At 31.6% G+C, this 17,702-nt stretch overlaps 2 protein-coding genes across 9 annotated transcripts in view; one reads left to right on the top strand and one right to left on the bottom strand.

Moving 5' to 3' along the window:
• LOC129750729 (GTPase-activating Rap/Ran-GAP domain-like protein 3) overlaps positions 1-17,702 on the bottom strand; it is a 599,756-nt gene that overhangs the window by 279,466 nt on the left and 302,588 nt on the right. The gene's annotated exons all lie outside the window — the stretch shown is intronic.
• On the top strand, positions 5,103-6,365 carry LOC129750732 (uncharacterized). 2 transcript variants are annotated; one of them, XM_055745747.1, is made up of 2 exons: positions 5,103-5,235; positions 5,327-6,365. In XM_055745747.1, the coding sequence occupies exon 2, from the start codon at positions 5,422-5,424 to the stop codon at positions 6,103-6,105; it is 684 nt and encodes a 227-aa protein (XP_055601722.1). In that variant the 5' UTR covers positions 5,103-5,235; positions 5,327-5,421; the 3' UTR covers positions 6,106-6,365. The 2 variants fall into 2 exon arrangements, with proteins under 2 accessions (XP_055601722.1, XP_055601723.1); XM_055745748.1 differs by having other exon boundaries at positions 5,104-5,235; positions 5,332-6,365.

Here is a 17,702-nt window from a genome sequence, read left to right as displayed (position 1 = left end):
GCTCCTACTTTAGACCTAGAGCCTACTTTAGTCCTAAAATGCCGAAAATTGTAAATAATGTAATTTTGTTAGCATAGGATAAAGATACTGCTATGCAAACAATGAACTCTTATTTTCCCTGAATCCTACCATACCGCTTTTCGCCAAAGAAAGTTTTTCTGATAATTTTTTGAACTTTTTTGAAAATGTACCTCCTCATCAGTGGTAAATCAGACAGCCCAATTAGTGGAGCGCGTTTTGAGAAATAAGACTAAATAAGTAAAAACCACGTTTTTTACTGTCCAAGCCAAAGTTAAAAGGGAAATTACTTCCATTGTGAAGAATATGAAACATACTACAGTAAAACGGGGTAACATTGTTTACCGGGGTAGCTTTGATCAACATAAAATTTTACCACATAATCATCATCAACTAAGTCTAAAGTTAAAATATCTTATAACTTTTTTCTACGTTTAAAAAGCTACATGTTCAGTTTCAAAAGGGGAAAAACTTGGTTTGTTTTTTTGAAATTTCAAATGCAAGTAAAAATGTAGTTTTAAAATCTTGAAATATCTAAACACCCATCCTGATGAAATTGAAGCGTTGTGAAGCAGCTGGTTGATTTATGTTAGAATTTAACATAAATCCTCAGGGAAAAATCCTCAGTAAATTTATATTTTTGGTCTAATTTTTGTTGTATTTTGAGGTGAATTTTTGATATTATAAAAATAGACGCATTTTCCAAGAGTTAGCTAGTCTACGACAAAAGGCTACAAACCCTATAAAATGGTAAAGTTTGAAGGAGAAAAATTAAAGAGGAATAGTGCGAGGGTCTAGAGAATTGATTGAAGGCATAATCTCAATTTTTTTGTAGTTGAAATTTAATAAGTAATTTTTAAAAAAATGAGTCCCTGAATTTATGCAGCATTATTGGCTATCTTTCGATTTTAATTATTGTTCGGCCTAAAAACACAAATTGCCTTAGTTTATCAATTCCTAGAATTTGTAAATATTATGAAGGTGTTTTGCATCCTTTATGATCAAGAAAATTCGTTAAAGCTAGAGCTTCGTTAAAATAGAGACTGAACAATGAAATACCAAAGCCTCAAATTCTAATCGGAGAAGAAATCGATTTTTAAATCAAATTTAAAGTACTCTAATAGACTTTTGCAATCATGTTTAACGTTCATAAGAATTCAGTGCTGGTTTTAAAAATATGAAGCATGCCTCATTAGACTGAGTCGATTGGGGGTCATTTTTGAATTTCTCAAACCCTAGAGTCTAAAAAGCTTCGTCTTGGTCCAAAACTCATCCATGATTTTTTGCAGAATTTTTAAGTAACGTTTACATGAGTTGAAATTTGAACTTTCAGGTTTGTATGGAAAATTTGAATATTTTGAACAGAAAAATTAACATAATTTTTGTTTCTTCTGAGAAAACGAGCCAACTAATGGATTATGTGTCGGTTTATAAATTCCCTGAAGGAAAATTTCCGCTTGAAAACTTTGTTGATGATCGTAATTTCGTATCTTACTAGTTTGTTTTTTTTCAGGGATGCAAAAATTTATTAGCTTAAATACCTGATTACTGTTTTGCCTAAAACCTACCAAGTTACGATCATCAACAAAGTTGTTAAGCGGAAAATTTCCTTCAATAAACTTATAAATTGGCACAAAGTCTATTCACGATCGGTTTCACAGAAGGAACAAAGATAACGTTGATTTCTCAGTACAATATATTTAATTTTTCCATATAAACCTAAAGGTTATAATTTACTCATGTAAACGTTAGTTAAAAATTCTGCAAATAACCTTAATGAGTTTTGGACCAAAATGAATCTTTTCAAACCCTAGGAATTGAGAAATTTGAAAATGACCCAAAATCGACTCAGTCTTATGCCACATTCCCCTTAACAGAAAAAAAATAATCGAGAAATATTGAAAAAAGTTATCTTTCATACCCCGATTTACGGAACCTATTTTTCCTAAAATAAATGAAAACCAATAGAAAACCCGGAAAATTTCTAAAGAGTCCGAAAAAATGAGACTTTTGAGTTTGATGTTCTATTTTAAGACCTAACATTGCCAAAACTTTGTTTCAATACCAACAATTCAACAAAGGTTCGAATTTTTAATTGGAATATAATTCAGAACTAATATTGATCATATTAAACAATTTTTGTCAGCTTTACGCAAATAAAAAAAGTGTCAGCGTTTGTTCTGTTTATAAAGCTGACGGGAAGTGAAAGTATTTGAGATATTGATAACATAAATTTAAGTGTTTTAAATCGTTGATAAGCTGTAATACTTTTTATGATAATATTTGATTGAAGATTACATTTTTATTGAATTTTTTTAATCATTTTCGAATAATCAAACTTGCTATAGGAACTTTATTTCTAGGTTCAATTAAAGGTATCACCTAAGTACCAAAAATAAGAACAATGGGTTTGATGTTGAAAATATTGATCGTCCATATCTTTGCCAATCTTTCAATAACGGCGAAACCTATGTTGATAATTCTTATTGATAATGGCAGATGATATCAAAATTTTTATATAAATTTTCTGAAATATAAAAACCCAGTTTTAATGGTTTCTAAAATGTCTGTCCTCCAGTCATGAGAGTGAAATAAAAAAAATGAACCTACACTGTTGTATGTTAACTTCAACGGAAACTGATCTATCATGATTGCTTCTTCTTCTTCTTCTTCTTCTTCTTCTTCTTCTTCTTCTTCTTCTTCTAACACCAACATGACCAAAACTTGTATGCATCCTGGAAAATGAAAAACTTGCGTTCCTCGTTTTTCTTTTCAACATGGTATCTGATACACAGAACATGCATTGCAGATACTACCACGGCCAGGCCAACCATGTGATGAAAACGCAAAAGATACTGGAACAAGGAAGAAATGAAGCGTGGAGTTCCCTGCCAAACGCTTCTTATGGTTATGTAGGGTTAGGTTATAAAGTAATAATGTTTAAAACGTACAGTTGTAATCAGAAATAAAAACAAAACAATGGATTGATCTCACCAGAAATTTCTTAGGTTGACGCTTATCCAGGCAGATCTGGGACGCTGATCTCTACCATCAGTAGTTTTGAACCGGTGATTTCTGTTCTCCTACTCCGGTAAAATCCTATTCACCACTTTTCACTTCGTACCCCAAATTTGTTCCCGAGTTCATCGCTTGAATCAACGTTCCTGGAAATGTACTTTTCCTTGAGCTTTTTTTATGATTCATCGGTCGTAATGTGTAGACGCTCGATGCTCTCAGTACAAGGTTCTTCGTCATTTCCAATCAGCTCTGGCACCGGCTCCAGCTGTTGCAACGGCCAGTAGACATCATCCACCAATTTTAGCAATAAATATTGCTTGTACACCTCAAAACATCAAGAATCAATACGATGCAAATTCAAAGCATCAATCTTCTAACCATTTTTCCACACAAAAAAAAACAATTTATATTTTTCCAGGAGTTAAAATAAGCAGCAAAAAAAAAATCACAACTGTCGTTTACAGACGCAGCCTACTCTTCCAAAACTGATCTATCATGATTGCATGTCAAAAAATTGAACGAACGATTTGTTTGATTGTTTACTATTCAAAGTCATGTTTACCAATCGAATAGTTCGAAATATAATAAAATTTTAAACAAACAAAAAACTTAAATAAGCAAGTAAGACTTTTTTAACGAGTGATCATAATTCTGAATGCAAATCAATTCTAAAAGTTTATTGACATTTTGTACTTCCGACTTTTTGAAAACAATACAATAAAATGTTGTGTTTCCTCCGGGATATTATGAACGAATTCGTGGGGGCCGTTGTTGTAATAGTGAGGCCAGTTTTCGCTAGAGACGGGCAACTTAAGAAACTCAGAAAGGTCCACATTTCAAAAAAGGGGCTACAATAATGAGCGTTTCTATCAAAAGTTTGATCGGATTTACATATCTCAAATTATGCACAGCTTTGAAGCTAGGACATATTTTTACTGCATTTCAGGCTAGTAAGCAATCATATTTGTCGAAGGACATTCTAAGGTGCACATTACAGGAAGCTTACAATCATGGTAGATCTAGTCTACCATCCCTAAGAGGCCAAGGTCGGGAACATTTACCCAACTTGACATTTGAGCCAATTTTTATGTTACAATCTCCAATAGTTTTTGAAAAAACGTTCTCATAACTATAGTACTTTATCAGTCGATTTCAAACCGTGCTAAATGTACCTATTAATTTTAAAGAAATGTTCAATTTCTTTGGCCTATATTTGCTTATCATTTTATTGTAAAAGTTAAAAACTGGTAAATGTTATACGCCACAGCTGATAATTCAGAGAAATCTTAAACGGCAAAAATGTTATAGCATGATTTTAAAAAATTAAAAAACAATAGATTTATTTTTTAATAAGTTGATTCAAAACGGCTCATACTTTTAGGTTTGAAGGAGCCAAACTCTTTACAATTGGAAATTAAAGATTAGCTTATTTAAAGAAGAAAAAATAGAAAAAGAAAATGAAAATGAAAACATAAAGACTTATAGACGAAGATCAAAAGCTTCTAGAAAAAGGTAAATTTTCCATGTAGTGCAAGTCTAATACAGCGAGCACATCTCTTTCCGGAACGTTGGGTGGTTTTCCTCGGGCCAAAAGGGAGCCTATTATTAAGATTCGTTCTAGTGACAAGATGGACCCCAAACGACCAAACAATATGCTCAATGTCATGGCAACCTTGGCCATGAGTACCGCGTCTAAGAGCAAGTTTACTCTTATTGAGCATGAATTTCCAAACAATTGATTTTTTTCGAAATCAGCTTGTGTAGGACAGGATTCCAAACATCTTGACTTTTGGAGCATTATGAATTATTTTAGGTTTGCAAGGGATAACGATTCTTAAAAGCATGTCCAATCCATTCCTTTGAAATATTACTGATAAAGTTTTTGGAGATTTACATTTTGCCTAAAAACTTCTAAGAAAGGATTGTTTTTTTCTAACATTTTTCGGAACATTGTTTTTTCTTTAAATAATCATCCAAAAACACACCGTGTGCCGTACTTTGTCGCATCCGTCATCGCCATGTTCCCTATAAAAAGCACCGGTAATCATTTGTCCATCTCTTATTCGAGCACAAACATTTCGGAGAGACATCATCGCGGTGCGTGCCGGGATTGTGCCATTTTTGACATAGCATCGTTTTGGTCATATTGGCGGGAATTCAGTCTGTTGCTAGTTGAACGAGCAATTTTTGAAAATTTTGGTGCGTGTTCCTACCATTAGAACTGTTACATTTCGCCCGGATCCCAGTTGTTATTTTTTTTTTCTCTTTGTTTTCTCCGATATCATCGTAGTTCAGAATCCAGTGAAACGATTTGTATGATTTCGGACTCGTCGCCGAAGGTCATGAACGGCGATTGAGCGCTCGCATTGATTAGTGAAGGCGAGAATGTTGACAGTCTGGAATAAGGTCAAAGGGACTGGCGGGCATCGTATCAATTACAACAATCTACGCAATATGGTTTCGTTTAGTCGGAAAGAGTGCCTAGTTGGATTGGCCTGTACGGTGGTTTTGTTGAAGTTCACGGTCGGGAGTCTGCCGGCTGTTGATGGGTATGATAGTGCCGATTCAAGTGCGTCCTACGAAGAACCCATGTTCAAATATGAAAACCATCTTAATAATACTCGTTACCAAACCATCAACGAGAAGCAGATGGTGGGTGTCCATCGAAGAAATTTCCCGGATCCGGAAGACCTAAAAGCCACCTATAGTTCCAACACTCATCCGAGATTCGATCAATATCCGTTCCACTGTTCGGCCTGTCAGTTTCGGAGTGTTTTTGCCAAAGCTTCGCTCAAATCGATCAAAGCCCACGTGCTCATGAAACTTGGCTTTGAACATCCCCCAAATCAAACCAACTATCCGAAAGTGCCGGACGACATTTTGAAAAATTTCAACGAAAAAATCAGCCCTAGTCAGCAGTCTAGGATGCGAGATGCCGGAGACAACCAATACATGGGTGATGATCCCAGTGTCCACGACCAGCCCGACGAAATAGAGGACGAATTTGATTACTATCAGATAACGAATAAGATTTACATTTTTCCCAATCGTAAGTTGATCTCAAATTAATCGAATGTTTTTTCTTTGTTTCTCCTTTCTTCCGCAGGTATCAAGCTTCTTCCAATCGATCTCAACCATATTTATTATAATTTTTTGAAAATTTAATTTTAAGTTATATTTATTCTATTAAACATTTCTATTTAATTTTTACAACTTTTTTATTTTGATTAATTTTAATGAGTTAGTCTTTTTAAGTATCGTTTCAGCCTACGAAGCAGTATGTAATGGATTGGAATTGAATAAAATATTTGTAAATGACCATGTCTAAACTGATTTCCTTCTTTTGATGACTTTTATATATTGACAGGAAAGAAGCTATGCCAATACCCAAAAAATTCTATGAGCTCAGCAGTTAAATTATTTAGCTACGCAATATACTTAATTCTTCATCTGCAATTCATTAGTTCTTGATTGAAAAACTAACTTTCTTTAGTTTTTATTAGTTGAAACTTGTTAACAGTTTTTGAGAATACTTTATACAAAACAAGAATAAAATTTCATTTTTTATATGCTTTAATATGTTCTTTTGATCCAACATTGCAAGAAGCAAGCGTGCATATATTTAGTCTTTGGCATATTAGATGATTATGATGATTAACAATTTACATGACAATTGATTCCAAAAAAAAATCCGTGTACAGAAATCTACTTCCGTAAAAAAAAATTCTTAGGCGTGTTCCATAAACGCTCCAAAATAACAGAGCCTTTCTCGTCCACCCGTCAAAGGTATTCAGTAAAATTCTTCCCAAAAAAGGTCAAATTCTGAAATTGATTTTTCCTGAGTGTGATCCATTTTAGCCCCAAAATACATTACCATATGTTTTACAGCATGTACCAAACAAAACCCATGGTTATGAATACCACAAAATGGATTATGCAGCTTATACTATTCCATACAACGAAACAACCGACCGCCCGTCGACGACCGTCTGGTTTATTTTTGTTTTGGGTGCTGTTTTTTTTTTCTATCAACCAAAGTTCAGATTCAGGCTTTGGTTTTGGTTTAACTTTATCCGTGAAATGTTTTGTACTTATTTTTTGTGCCTCATTCTTCGTCTCCAAGATGTACTAAACTTCAGTGGTATACCAACCACAAATCTGTTTTTGGGTGAATAGAAAGGTAACGTCAAAAATAAATTCCAGAAAAAAAGGTTAGTTGAATAAAGAAAAATTAAAATAAGCTTCCAGAGACCTGTTCTTTCTCAAGGTTGATTTGCTGCATAAGTTAGAGCACAGATCAAGTATGTATTTTCACAGCGCTCTCGTGCTCAATGCATTTCTTATGAACTCTCATGAGGACCTTTAACTGTGACCTGTGAAAGAAAATTGGTGTTGAGGCATTACGATCTTCTTGTTGAATGTTATGTTTTTACAAGGTTCCTTTGATTTTTAATGACTTTTAGCAGGCCTGTGCGAAGGGACCCATCCATGGGGGGAAGGGTTACGAAATTGAAATTTTTCTAGAAATAAAATCAATAGCAAAAAGTAACAGAAAAAAAAGATTTCCAACACCATTTTCTTACTCTTGACCATCGCACAAACTCAAAAAATCAAGATTCAAATCAATGCTATTTCCGATGAGTCATTGATTAATCATTCAATATTATGATCCTTATTCTGAACTAAAAATTAGCTTGAAAATTAATTAAAAGCAGTCTACCTAGTGCACAAACTTTAAATCAATATTTCCGAAACACTAGCAAATGAATACGATTTTAAATTTCGAATAAAAATGCTTCGGTCATCAGATAAGTGCATATAAGAAGAACACATAAATGTTAATGCCAGATGAAAAAAAAACAATAAAACCGAATCTATCTCATATAAGGTCATAAATTAACCATAAATAAGCATTGTATAGAAAAAATTTAACGACACAAGGCAACAAAATTCATAGTTTTTCGAGGTGTACAGAATTGATGAGCTTATTTTGACTAATTTTGGAGCGCTGAGTTTTTTTTATTAGCTGTTGTTGTTGAGATACTATTTGAAAATATTTAATTAAAACTCGTTAGATAATTTTTTACGCTTCTTAGCAAAACTGTTGCCCTCTCGAAAAATAATGAAAATATTAATATTATCTAAATAGTAAACTTTTTCCAAGATAGCGAGTATTTTGGACTTCTGTGAAAAAAGTTATTGAAGTTTTCTTATGGTAATTTTTTTCCCGTATAAACTATTATATATATTTGCCAAAAATGAGAATTTCAACAAAAGTCAAAGACAAAGTACAAAGTCAAACAGTATCGCATATATTGAATAGAAAAATAACAAGCGCATGTTTAAAAGTTTTAAAAATTTTGCTCGGAATAGTTTACGCAATCAGCTGAGATATAAGCTTCTCGAAAAAGGACAAATGATAGAAACTATGTTTTTCTTATTAAATATTTAGATTTATAAGCTAAAAGAAGATTATGTATTCAGAACACAAAAACTCAGATTTGATAAACAGACACACTTTTCAAAAATGTTACAAAAAAATTGAAAAGTTCGACTGATTTGAGTAAATTTATTTAAAAATCAAAACAAAATATTAAGAAGTTTTTCATCATTTTTGAACGATTTTTTTTCTATAAAAACTTCGATCCATTTTTAAAAGTGCATTTTTAGTGCGGATTTTTTGAGTGATTGATTACATAGATGTTGGGGTCCTGAACTCGAATCATTCGTCAGATTTTATCTTTCGCCTCCAGTTTTGTTGATATGGAGTTTATAAATCTGATTCTGAATTTAATATTTACATTTAAATCAATTTTGAGATGATATTTTGATGATGATTACGAATGATCTAAAAAACTAAATCCCCCAGTTTTTCAATATTTGGAAAGATATAACTACAAGTATTCTCAATGTTAAGAGTAAAAAAAAGTTTTATTTTTCTAAGCAAATTTGTTGAAGCCTGTAAAAAGACTAAATTTTTTCTTTTTAAATAATCAAAAATTCAGTTTGGTCTTAAACTTTTACACACATTATTACAAATTCTTCTATTTTACAGAATAGGGAAATCAAATAAAAAGCAAAGTTTTTTTCTGCAAAAAAATTGCGGTCTTGAGGAAAGTTTATTATTGATATCAGCATAACATTTGTAATTACATTAAGAATTTTTTATAAACGAATTGACAAGAAGAGAGTAATGAATACCAGGTTTAAATTTCGTGTTTTGCTTTTTTAAATGTAATAACCAGTCGCATGGCTTCTAACTAATTGATGTGTTAAATTAGGATTCGATGAATGAATTTTGAACTTGAAATGATTGGTTTCAAATTCTGAACTTGTTTGGTAACACTTACAAAACCCCATTCTTAAGACGAGGTAGAATTTTGTGTGTCAAGAACTGAGTTTCAATACAGAAGGTTTATTGAATTTTAAACCATTATTGCCATAAAAATTAGATAGGCCAAAAGTAATTACGAATTAAATTCCACCGAAGTCAAGCCAATTTTCTGGCACGTTTGCCAACACTAGTTTTGGGAGAAAATAATTTCCCGTTGCTATGGTAAATTTATTTCCTGATCTGAAAATTGAGTTTAGAAAAAACTCCATGCGGAGGGAAAGGGGGTGTTAAAACCACCATGGTTTTTGGTATATTTTATCAAAGTTAAGAATTCGTTATTATACTTATTGTTACAGAAATATTTCCGGATTTTAAAACGACAAACGAAGGTTGCCAGAATTTTTCCAGCACGTATTTGGGCCGGACAAATGCGGGCCATTTTATACATAAACTGGAAAAACCCGGGCATTTGATTACAAATTGACGTAAAAAATCCGAACAATATCCGGGCAAGTTTTGTCAAATCCCAGAAATTACTCGACAAAAGTGCAATAAAAAGGTGAAAACAAATTTTCTCATCAAATATCGACAGATTAACAATCCTATTTAAGTCTTTCGAAAAAAAAAATTATGACTATTTTTATAAAACTTGGTCAAAACAAATTCGTTTTGGAGGCATAAATATAAAAATTTATACCCAATATGATTTTTTTTATTTACCAAAAAAAGTGAATAATTCCGGGCAAAACCCAGGCATTTTTCAATGAAATCCGAATAACAGGGCTGAGCCAGAGTGTTCCTAAATTCTATTTTGAACCAGACAATCTGCCAACTTTAGTCTAATACAAGGTGATAAGTGTTCCATTCACAATAGCAGGCTCTTCTTTTTGCCATTTGTTTTCAATCCAGTCTTCGATATATTGATTTCTAAGTTGATGTTTCCTCAGAAATTTATTAAGGAGCGTTTACGTAAAAAAATCATACTGGGTCAAAGGAAGTCGTTTGTTTCTGTTGAAAATCTGAAGTTCAGGACACCTAAATTTGCAATTTAACTACAGAAGTAGCTTTCGAGGGTTTACTGTACGTTGGCACAGTAAGAAAATTAAGTTGAAGGCAAAAAATCAATAATTTGTATGTTTACACAGGCAGAAATAGTTATTGGATGCTCTATTTCCACTCTATTTTAACTCATAAACACACTTTCCTCGCCAGTCTCACATTCTTATTTCTAATTAGGAACTCGTCGTGTAATGTTGTCGTCCATTAAAATGATTCAGAATGAATATTTTTTATATAAATTTCGTACGACGAGACTTTTTTTTATAAAATATATTTTACTCGTTCTTTTAACATTACTTAAGGATTTTTCGAAATTCAAATGCTGCGCTGAAAATGGCTAAGTAATCAGTAAAAACTTCAAAACAAACTTTTTTTTACGTTTTAGAAAACATAAACAGATATTTTGAATGATTTTTTGAAAAAAAAAAAATGAACCGAAATTGACTCAAGTGCATACCGTCAAATAAAGTATAAAGGGGGTAGTTCATGAAACGTTTGTATAATATTTGAAACAAATGTTTCGCGAATTTTTCCATTTTGTGAAATAATAACTTTCCAGTACACCGTTTGTAGGTACATCCACAATCAACACTCTTTTTCAAATCACTTAAAACGCTTACGATCTTTTTGTACTTTACCTACTTTGACTCTTGATTCTACCCTTGAATACATAGTATTGGTTTGAAACAACACCAATAAAAATCCAAATTTCTCAGAAACGTGTAAAAATTAATAGTTTATGTTTTCACAAAACATATTTATGAAAAAAAAAATCAGCCCATGTTATTTTTACCACGATATTAGAGATATGTGAGATGTCGAAAAAAATATGCAGAATAAAATTTATTCAATAATTTATTTTTATAATTAATTTTTGGAAAATCGTTTTTATTTCTTCAAATTAGGAAATTCTTACACAAGTTTATCAATCGATCACAAACATCTTTTTGTACTTAATGAACAAATGTTTGGAAGAAATTTGCATAACCCTTTGGAAATAAATCAGCTATTTCAAGCATTATTTTTTTTCAACTTTGATGAGGCATCAGTTTTATAATACTCAAAATAACGGATTAAAACCAGATAAGTTGTGTTATTCGAATTAACATGTTTTATTTCACTGACTAAATAATTGCAATTCTCATTTAAAAAACAAAGTAATTCAATGAAGGATTAAGGGATAAGAGACTGTTCACGACAGTCTTTACAGCATATTTTGGCAACTACTTGAATTTCATTGTATTCATTTGTAATTTCGATCATTTTTTCAAATCTCTATTGTGAATCTGCACTCCGATACTGAATTTTTGGTTAAGAAAATTGATATAAGTTTATCATTTCATTATGGATTTCGATTTGGTACTTTTAACAAAGATAAAAGATTTTCAATTGTAAATGGTGAAGCCACTCGCTTTTGAATATTTTTACTTTACGCAATAATGTAAGATATAAAATTTGAATTATATTTTTATGGTTGACTAGTATATTTTTAAATTTTATTTTTGACTTTGGCTCAAATATTTCATTTAAATTTTGATTTCGGCATGATAAACTTAATTTTTCATCATGCGGCTGTAAATTTAAGCAAAATCAATCGCTCTGGTTTGAATGAGCGACTGGCAGTTTAATTTTGAAACTCTAATTTATTCTTTCTGGATATTTCATTCGATTCTGATTTCTGAGGATGATTTAATTATGTTAAGGCTTATTCTAATGTCTGTGTTCTACAGATTATATTCAATTGTTTATCTTCATACGGTAGTTTATTTTATCCATGACATAATCAAAAGATTATAAAGCTTAGTGCATTTAGAAATGGGACAGTTATGAATGCGTGTATCTCAAAAACCATTCGTTCGATCGAAATACTTTAATGAAGGAAATTAAAGTAATCTTATCATAATTCATGGAAAAATTAAAAAAAAAATTTAATCGTTTTTTGTGAGAAAAAATTCTACTTTATTCTCGGTATCTCCCAGCGATCGGTAAACACCTTTTTCAGTCATAATATTCATCAGTTTTTCCAACTTATACTTCGTCAAATCTGTATTTTAGGTGGCTGCATCCTCCTCTTTCAATTTCTGCTAGTTTTCGGTCTAATACTTCTCTTTTTAAGGACAATTTAGTGAATACTGCTGTTTCGAAATCAACAAAATTGGATTATTTCTGAGCCACTTAAAAGCGTTTTTAATGGAATTTCTGCTGGAAAAATCTGTCAGTAACGAAGTAAATCCATCATGATATAAAACTTGAAGTATAAGTAGTGTTTAGATTAAGGGCCGGACAAACCGGGCATTTTTATATAAAAACCTGGCAAAATCCGGGCATTTCATTTCTAAATAGACGTCCAAAAATCCGGGCAATATCCGAGCAAATTTTGTCAAACCCAGAAAAATCGTATTATAGGCTTCCAAAAAACCTTTCATGGTTATTTTTTGCAAAACCTACTCAAAAACTTTCGTTTTAAAGCCATAAATAAAAAAATACATCAAAATTTGATTTTTTTTGTTTTATTTGTCAAAAGAATTAAAAAAATCCGGGCAAAATTCGGGCTTTTTGTATGTATGTATGTATTGTATCCACCTTGGGTTTACGGCAGCGCCGCGGTTGTGGCAAAAAAAATAACCCACACGTCTATCTTGGCTACCACGCAACACAATAATAACCACTCCATGAGACTTTTAAGGGAATGGAATCGTAAGCAGAGGCACTGACGGTATCCAGGGTGAAAAAGGGGAAAAGTCTCGAGAAGCTATAAACATGTTGTTGACTAACCACGATAGCATGCAAATTATAATCCCGCCGCCAAGGCTTCCGAAAAAAGAGTGCGTCCTTATTTTACAAAAAGTAATCAAATACTTTCTTTTTCTCAACCGTGCCAAATTCCCTTGACATAAATTGAGGAACGTCTAGTATTCGAAACGGTACTAGCATACACGGTAACCCGCTCTTTTTGTAAAACGAGGATACCCAGATGCCCCTACCCTAGATATTAATAAATTACGATAGATATGTATACAATATAATAAAATATAATATGAATATGATGTTATAGCATATAAATAGAATATAAGAGGTCCATGAAATATTTTTAACCATCAAATGATCATTTAGCTGTGAAAGAAAGTGACAATTATAATAACATGAGAATATATGGTACAATTTCATGATACATGGTGTTATTTGGGATGGATAACGTTAAAATGTTAAATGACTATAAACAATATTGAAAAAATATATGTATGCATCCGTATGTGGTTACAACAAACATCAATAACGATTTATAAATGAAGAGGAATTAGTTTAAAAAAATAACAAATATTTCCAGCACACCAGTCACCTGAAATAATTGAAACATATGGTGTTATGAGGTAAATTTTTATACAAGATATCTTTGTTGTGCTGTGATGATCACTTGCGAAGCTGAAAAAAAGTATTCGCATGTTGGTTAATAATTATTTATTTTCCATATATAATACTACTAAATGATGTAAATAAAATAAAAATTCAAAATATAAATATAATAAAAATAAATAATATAAAGATAATACCAAACAATATATAGAATTATTAAATAATATATAACATATTCTGATGTGATGTAATACTATACAATGAAAAAAGTAAAAATAAGTACATTGAAACATGTTAAATAAATCACATATTTCTAAAGCCTCTGAAAAAGTAAATTAACTCCAGGTGATCCTCATGATTATTTCATTTGTTTGATGCGAATGCTGATTATCATAAAAAAATAAATAATATATTAATAAAATTAAAGTTAAAATCAAGAAATTTCTGTGTAAAAATCGATTATTAACCTGACGAGAACTGAAACATGAGATTAACAAAAAACAATTAATACTCGTGAAAACATTATGATTTTTTTTAAATACCTGCAAGAATGTTTATAAGAATGTAAACAGTAAAAACATTAAAACCTTTGAAAATATATAATTTAATAATTATAGATGTACCGAATATTCGGCCGACCGTGATTCTACTAAAAACAAATCATCACCAACACACGGATTCAGATTCGAATAAAATAAAATATTTTTGACTGCTTCATGAGCTAAACATTCACACTATTAACCTCATACAGACCCCTTTCGTTTTTTGTAACATTCGATTTTGGCAACTTTCGATTTTGGCAACATCCGATTTTGGCACATGTGCCAAAATCGAACGTTTTTAAAAACAACATCACCTATAAGTTTTCGCTATAACAGGACCATTATAATTCAGACAAACACCGAAAAATACGTTTTTACGTTCTATAATGGTGTTTAAATACAACAAAAAAAAAACAAAAGTTTTTTTTTTTTAATTCTTAAGTACTAAAAATTAACAAAAACAAAAAAAAAACAGATAAAAAAAACAAATAAAAAAAGACTGAAAATGACAAAAAACAACTGAAAAAAGATAAAGAATGAAAAAAATAGCGAATAAGGCAAAAATCAAAAAGATAATTAACAAAACAAGAATTGTGCAAAATGCATCAAAAACATGAGAAAAAAATACCAAAAATGGACAGAAATTGGCTAAAAATAACTTTTATGATAATAAAAATAGTAATTTTGTAAAAATAAGAGAAAACAATTTGAGAAAAAAAAAAGCCGTTCGATTTTGGCAACACAAAATGTTCGGACCTGTTGCCAAAAACGAGCGGGGTCTGTATTATATATTTGTTACAATGCAATTTTAAGACATAATTACTACGGATTATTTGGTATGTCTACAACTCCAATCAAGTTTGGGATCTCATGCTGAAAGCTGGAATAAATGGTGGATATCACTTGACCTGAAACTTTCAAAAGTAGAAATTCATCTTTGGATTGAAAATTGTTAGTGAAATTCAGAAACTATATTATCATCAGGTTTTCGAATCCGTTTTCTCAGCACAGTTTAACAGAACAATTCTCGGTTTGGTTTGTTTTGGTTTCAATCATTTTTATTACAAACGTTGACGTGATGTGAAAAACTGAGTATTTATTAAATAAAGAAATAAATGCAACACGTGCTAACATGCATTTTTGTTTGGTCCATATAAAAACAGACAAACCATGTGCTGTAAAATTTGAGTTAAACATGCTTTTTTTTATAAAACAAATCACTGAACAGTAATCTGTTACGAAAAGTTTCATTAGTAACTTAATATGTTTGGTCAAATAACAAAAATAGGAAGATTTCCTGATGAAATAAACAATTCGGAATCGATTTTTACCCAGTGCGATTACATTATCCCTTTTCCGAAAGAAACCAAAGTTTAGCAGCTCTCGGCAAAAAAAAAACTTTTTTTTTTCTAAAAATCTCCTTTGAAAGAGATATCTTTTAATAATTGCTCGATCGACCCGTTGGTCTTCAAAAGAATAAGTTCACTCATATAGCGCATTTTCCTTTTTGAGAATTCAATCCTGAATTGTTAAATTATTCTGTTATAGTGAGTCATGAAACTTAATAATAGTTATGTATGTGGAGGTACAGTAACTGGATCCAGGATCTTTACAGTGGACATAAGGGCTGTAAGAATAAACTAAATTAACAATTAAAACTAAAAATGCTTCTTAAAAAATTGTTTTGATAACTAAAAAAACAAACTGAAATAAGGAAACATATGGAGTGAGATCTGTACCTAAATAAGATTAAAATTTCTATTTTTCTAGTGCTTATTACGTTCATGAAATTAACATTTATTAGTATATTTATAGAATCAATACTGAAAATCCCTCATTTTGGTTTCCGTTGAGGTGATTTCCAAGCTGAAATTAATAAATACTAGTATAGGTACATTTTGATGAAAGATATAAAAAATATTTTTAATAATGCCCTAAATTCAAATATCAAGACGTTAGTATTTAATTTTGTTATGTGAAACGATTAGGTAACAAAATCTTTGAAAGTAACAATATGTAATCATTCAGAAATGCAAGTTGACTTATAAATACCTATGGTAAACAATCATATTTTCAATTTAAAAATAAACGAAATTTATAAAGAAAGTGTTATTAGTAATAATGAAATTATACTTAGCTTCGGTTTTCTTTGAGATGCTTTTTTGAACAAGGAATTGTATTTTTTCCCACTGTTTCATCTTATGCCTGTAGGCACAATCATCACTGCATGAACACTATTTCCATACACACAACATCATTCTATCTGACACTCAGTGTGTCTATTTTTGATTTGTGTACGTAGTCTCATTCTTCGCATACATGCCACTTCTCACCATACCGACCTCGTCTGCTCAAATCTCTTTTTTATCTCACCTTTTTGCCTTTCTTTCAGAAAGGTATAGTTATCGGTCGATTTGTGAGATCCTTAATTATGGGTCTTAGATATACCTTTATAGGTACCTATCGAATCAGCTCGACGAGTTCAGACGATGTCAGTGTATTTGTATGTATTGGTGTGATTTTTTTATAAACTTTGTCACTACGTTTTTGCGAAACTGGGAAGTACAATAAAAATGATTTTTGTCTTAAAAAATTGGATTTTTTTCCCTCTTCAATGTATAAAAGAAAGAAAAAAAAACAAAATAGTTTGAAAAATAAATTTTCATAGTAATTATCGTCAAATCATCACTCCAAAAAACGTATCCATTTGGCTTGCCAGCATTTTCCAACAATCACTCATGAAGATGATCGAACTCATGGAGCGATAAGCGCTGGGTACGCTTTCACTCCGTGTAAATCTCCATAAGGGAAACAGAGGGCGCCGCCAATCGAATGATAATTATTATTTAATTGACAATTAAATGTCAATCAACCAAAATTTCATAATTCATATTATACCAGTAAACGTCGAAATTATATTTGAATATACCAGTCCACCCTTAGGCAGAACGGAACCAAAAATAGTTTTGGGATTGATACCCAAAGCAAAAGTTTATGATAAGAGATTGCACCGTGAGGTTCAACCCCGAAATCGAATGACTCAAGCCGAAGCCCTAGACCCTCACATCGCATATTTCTATAGTGATGGTAAGTCCCGTCTCGCCAAACGATAGATTCTCAAGCACAGATTGCTCTGAGATGGGGAAAACGACACGGGAGGGAACGCGGACGATGTATGCACACCATCTCATCTTCTCACGTGCCGTTCGTGCTCAGGGAGCTTTTTCTAAGCACGAACGACAGGAGAGAATTTCGCCCGTGGACGCAAATTGAATCCAATAGGACAAATGCTACTGAATCCTCTCGAGCTTTAAGCTCTCGGGCTTGGTTTTTTTGTTCCCTTTTCTCTTCCTCTCTCCAGATCTAACGTTGCGCGA

Source organism: Uranotaenia lowii, chromosome 3, assembly GCF_029784155.1.
Source record: "Uranotaenia lowii strain MFRU-FL chromosome 3, ASM2978415v1, whole genome shotgun sequence".
NCBI classification, from domain to species: domain Eukaryota; kingdom Metazoa; phylum Arthropoda; class Insecta; order Diptera; family Culicidae; genus Uranotaenia; species Uranotaenia lowii.
Note: the sequence above shows the minus strand (reverse complement) of the source record. Positions and strands in the feature narration are given on the sequence as shown.

Coding starts and splice junctions, on each gene's coding strand:
- LOC129750732 (XM_055745747.1), top strand. CDS start 5,422: ATGTTGACAGTCTGGAATAAGGTCAAAGGGACTGGCGGGCATCGTATC.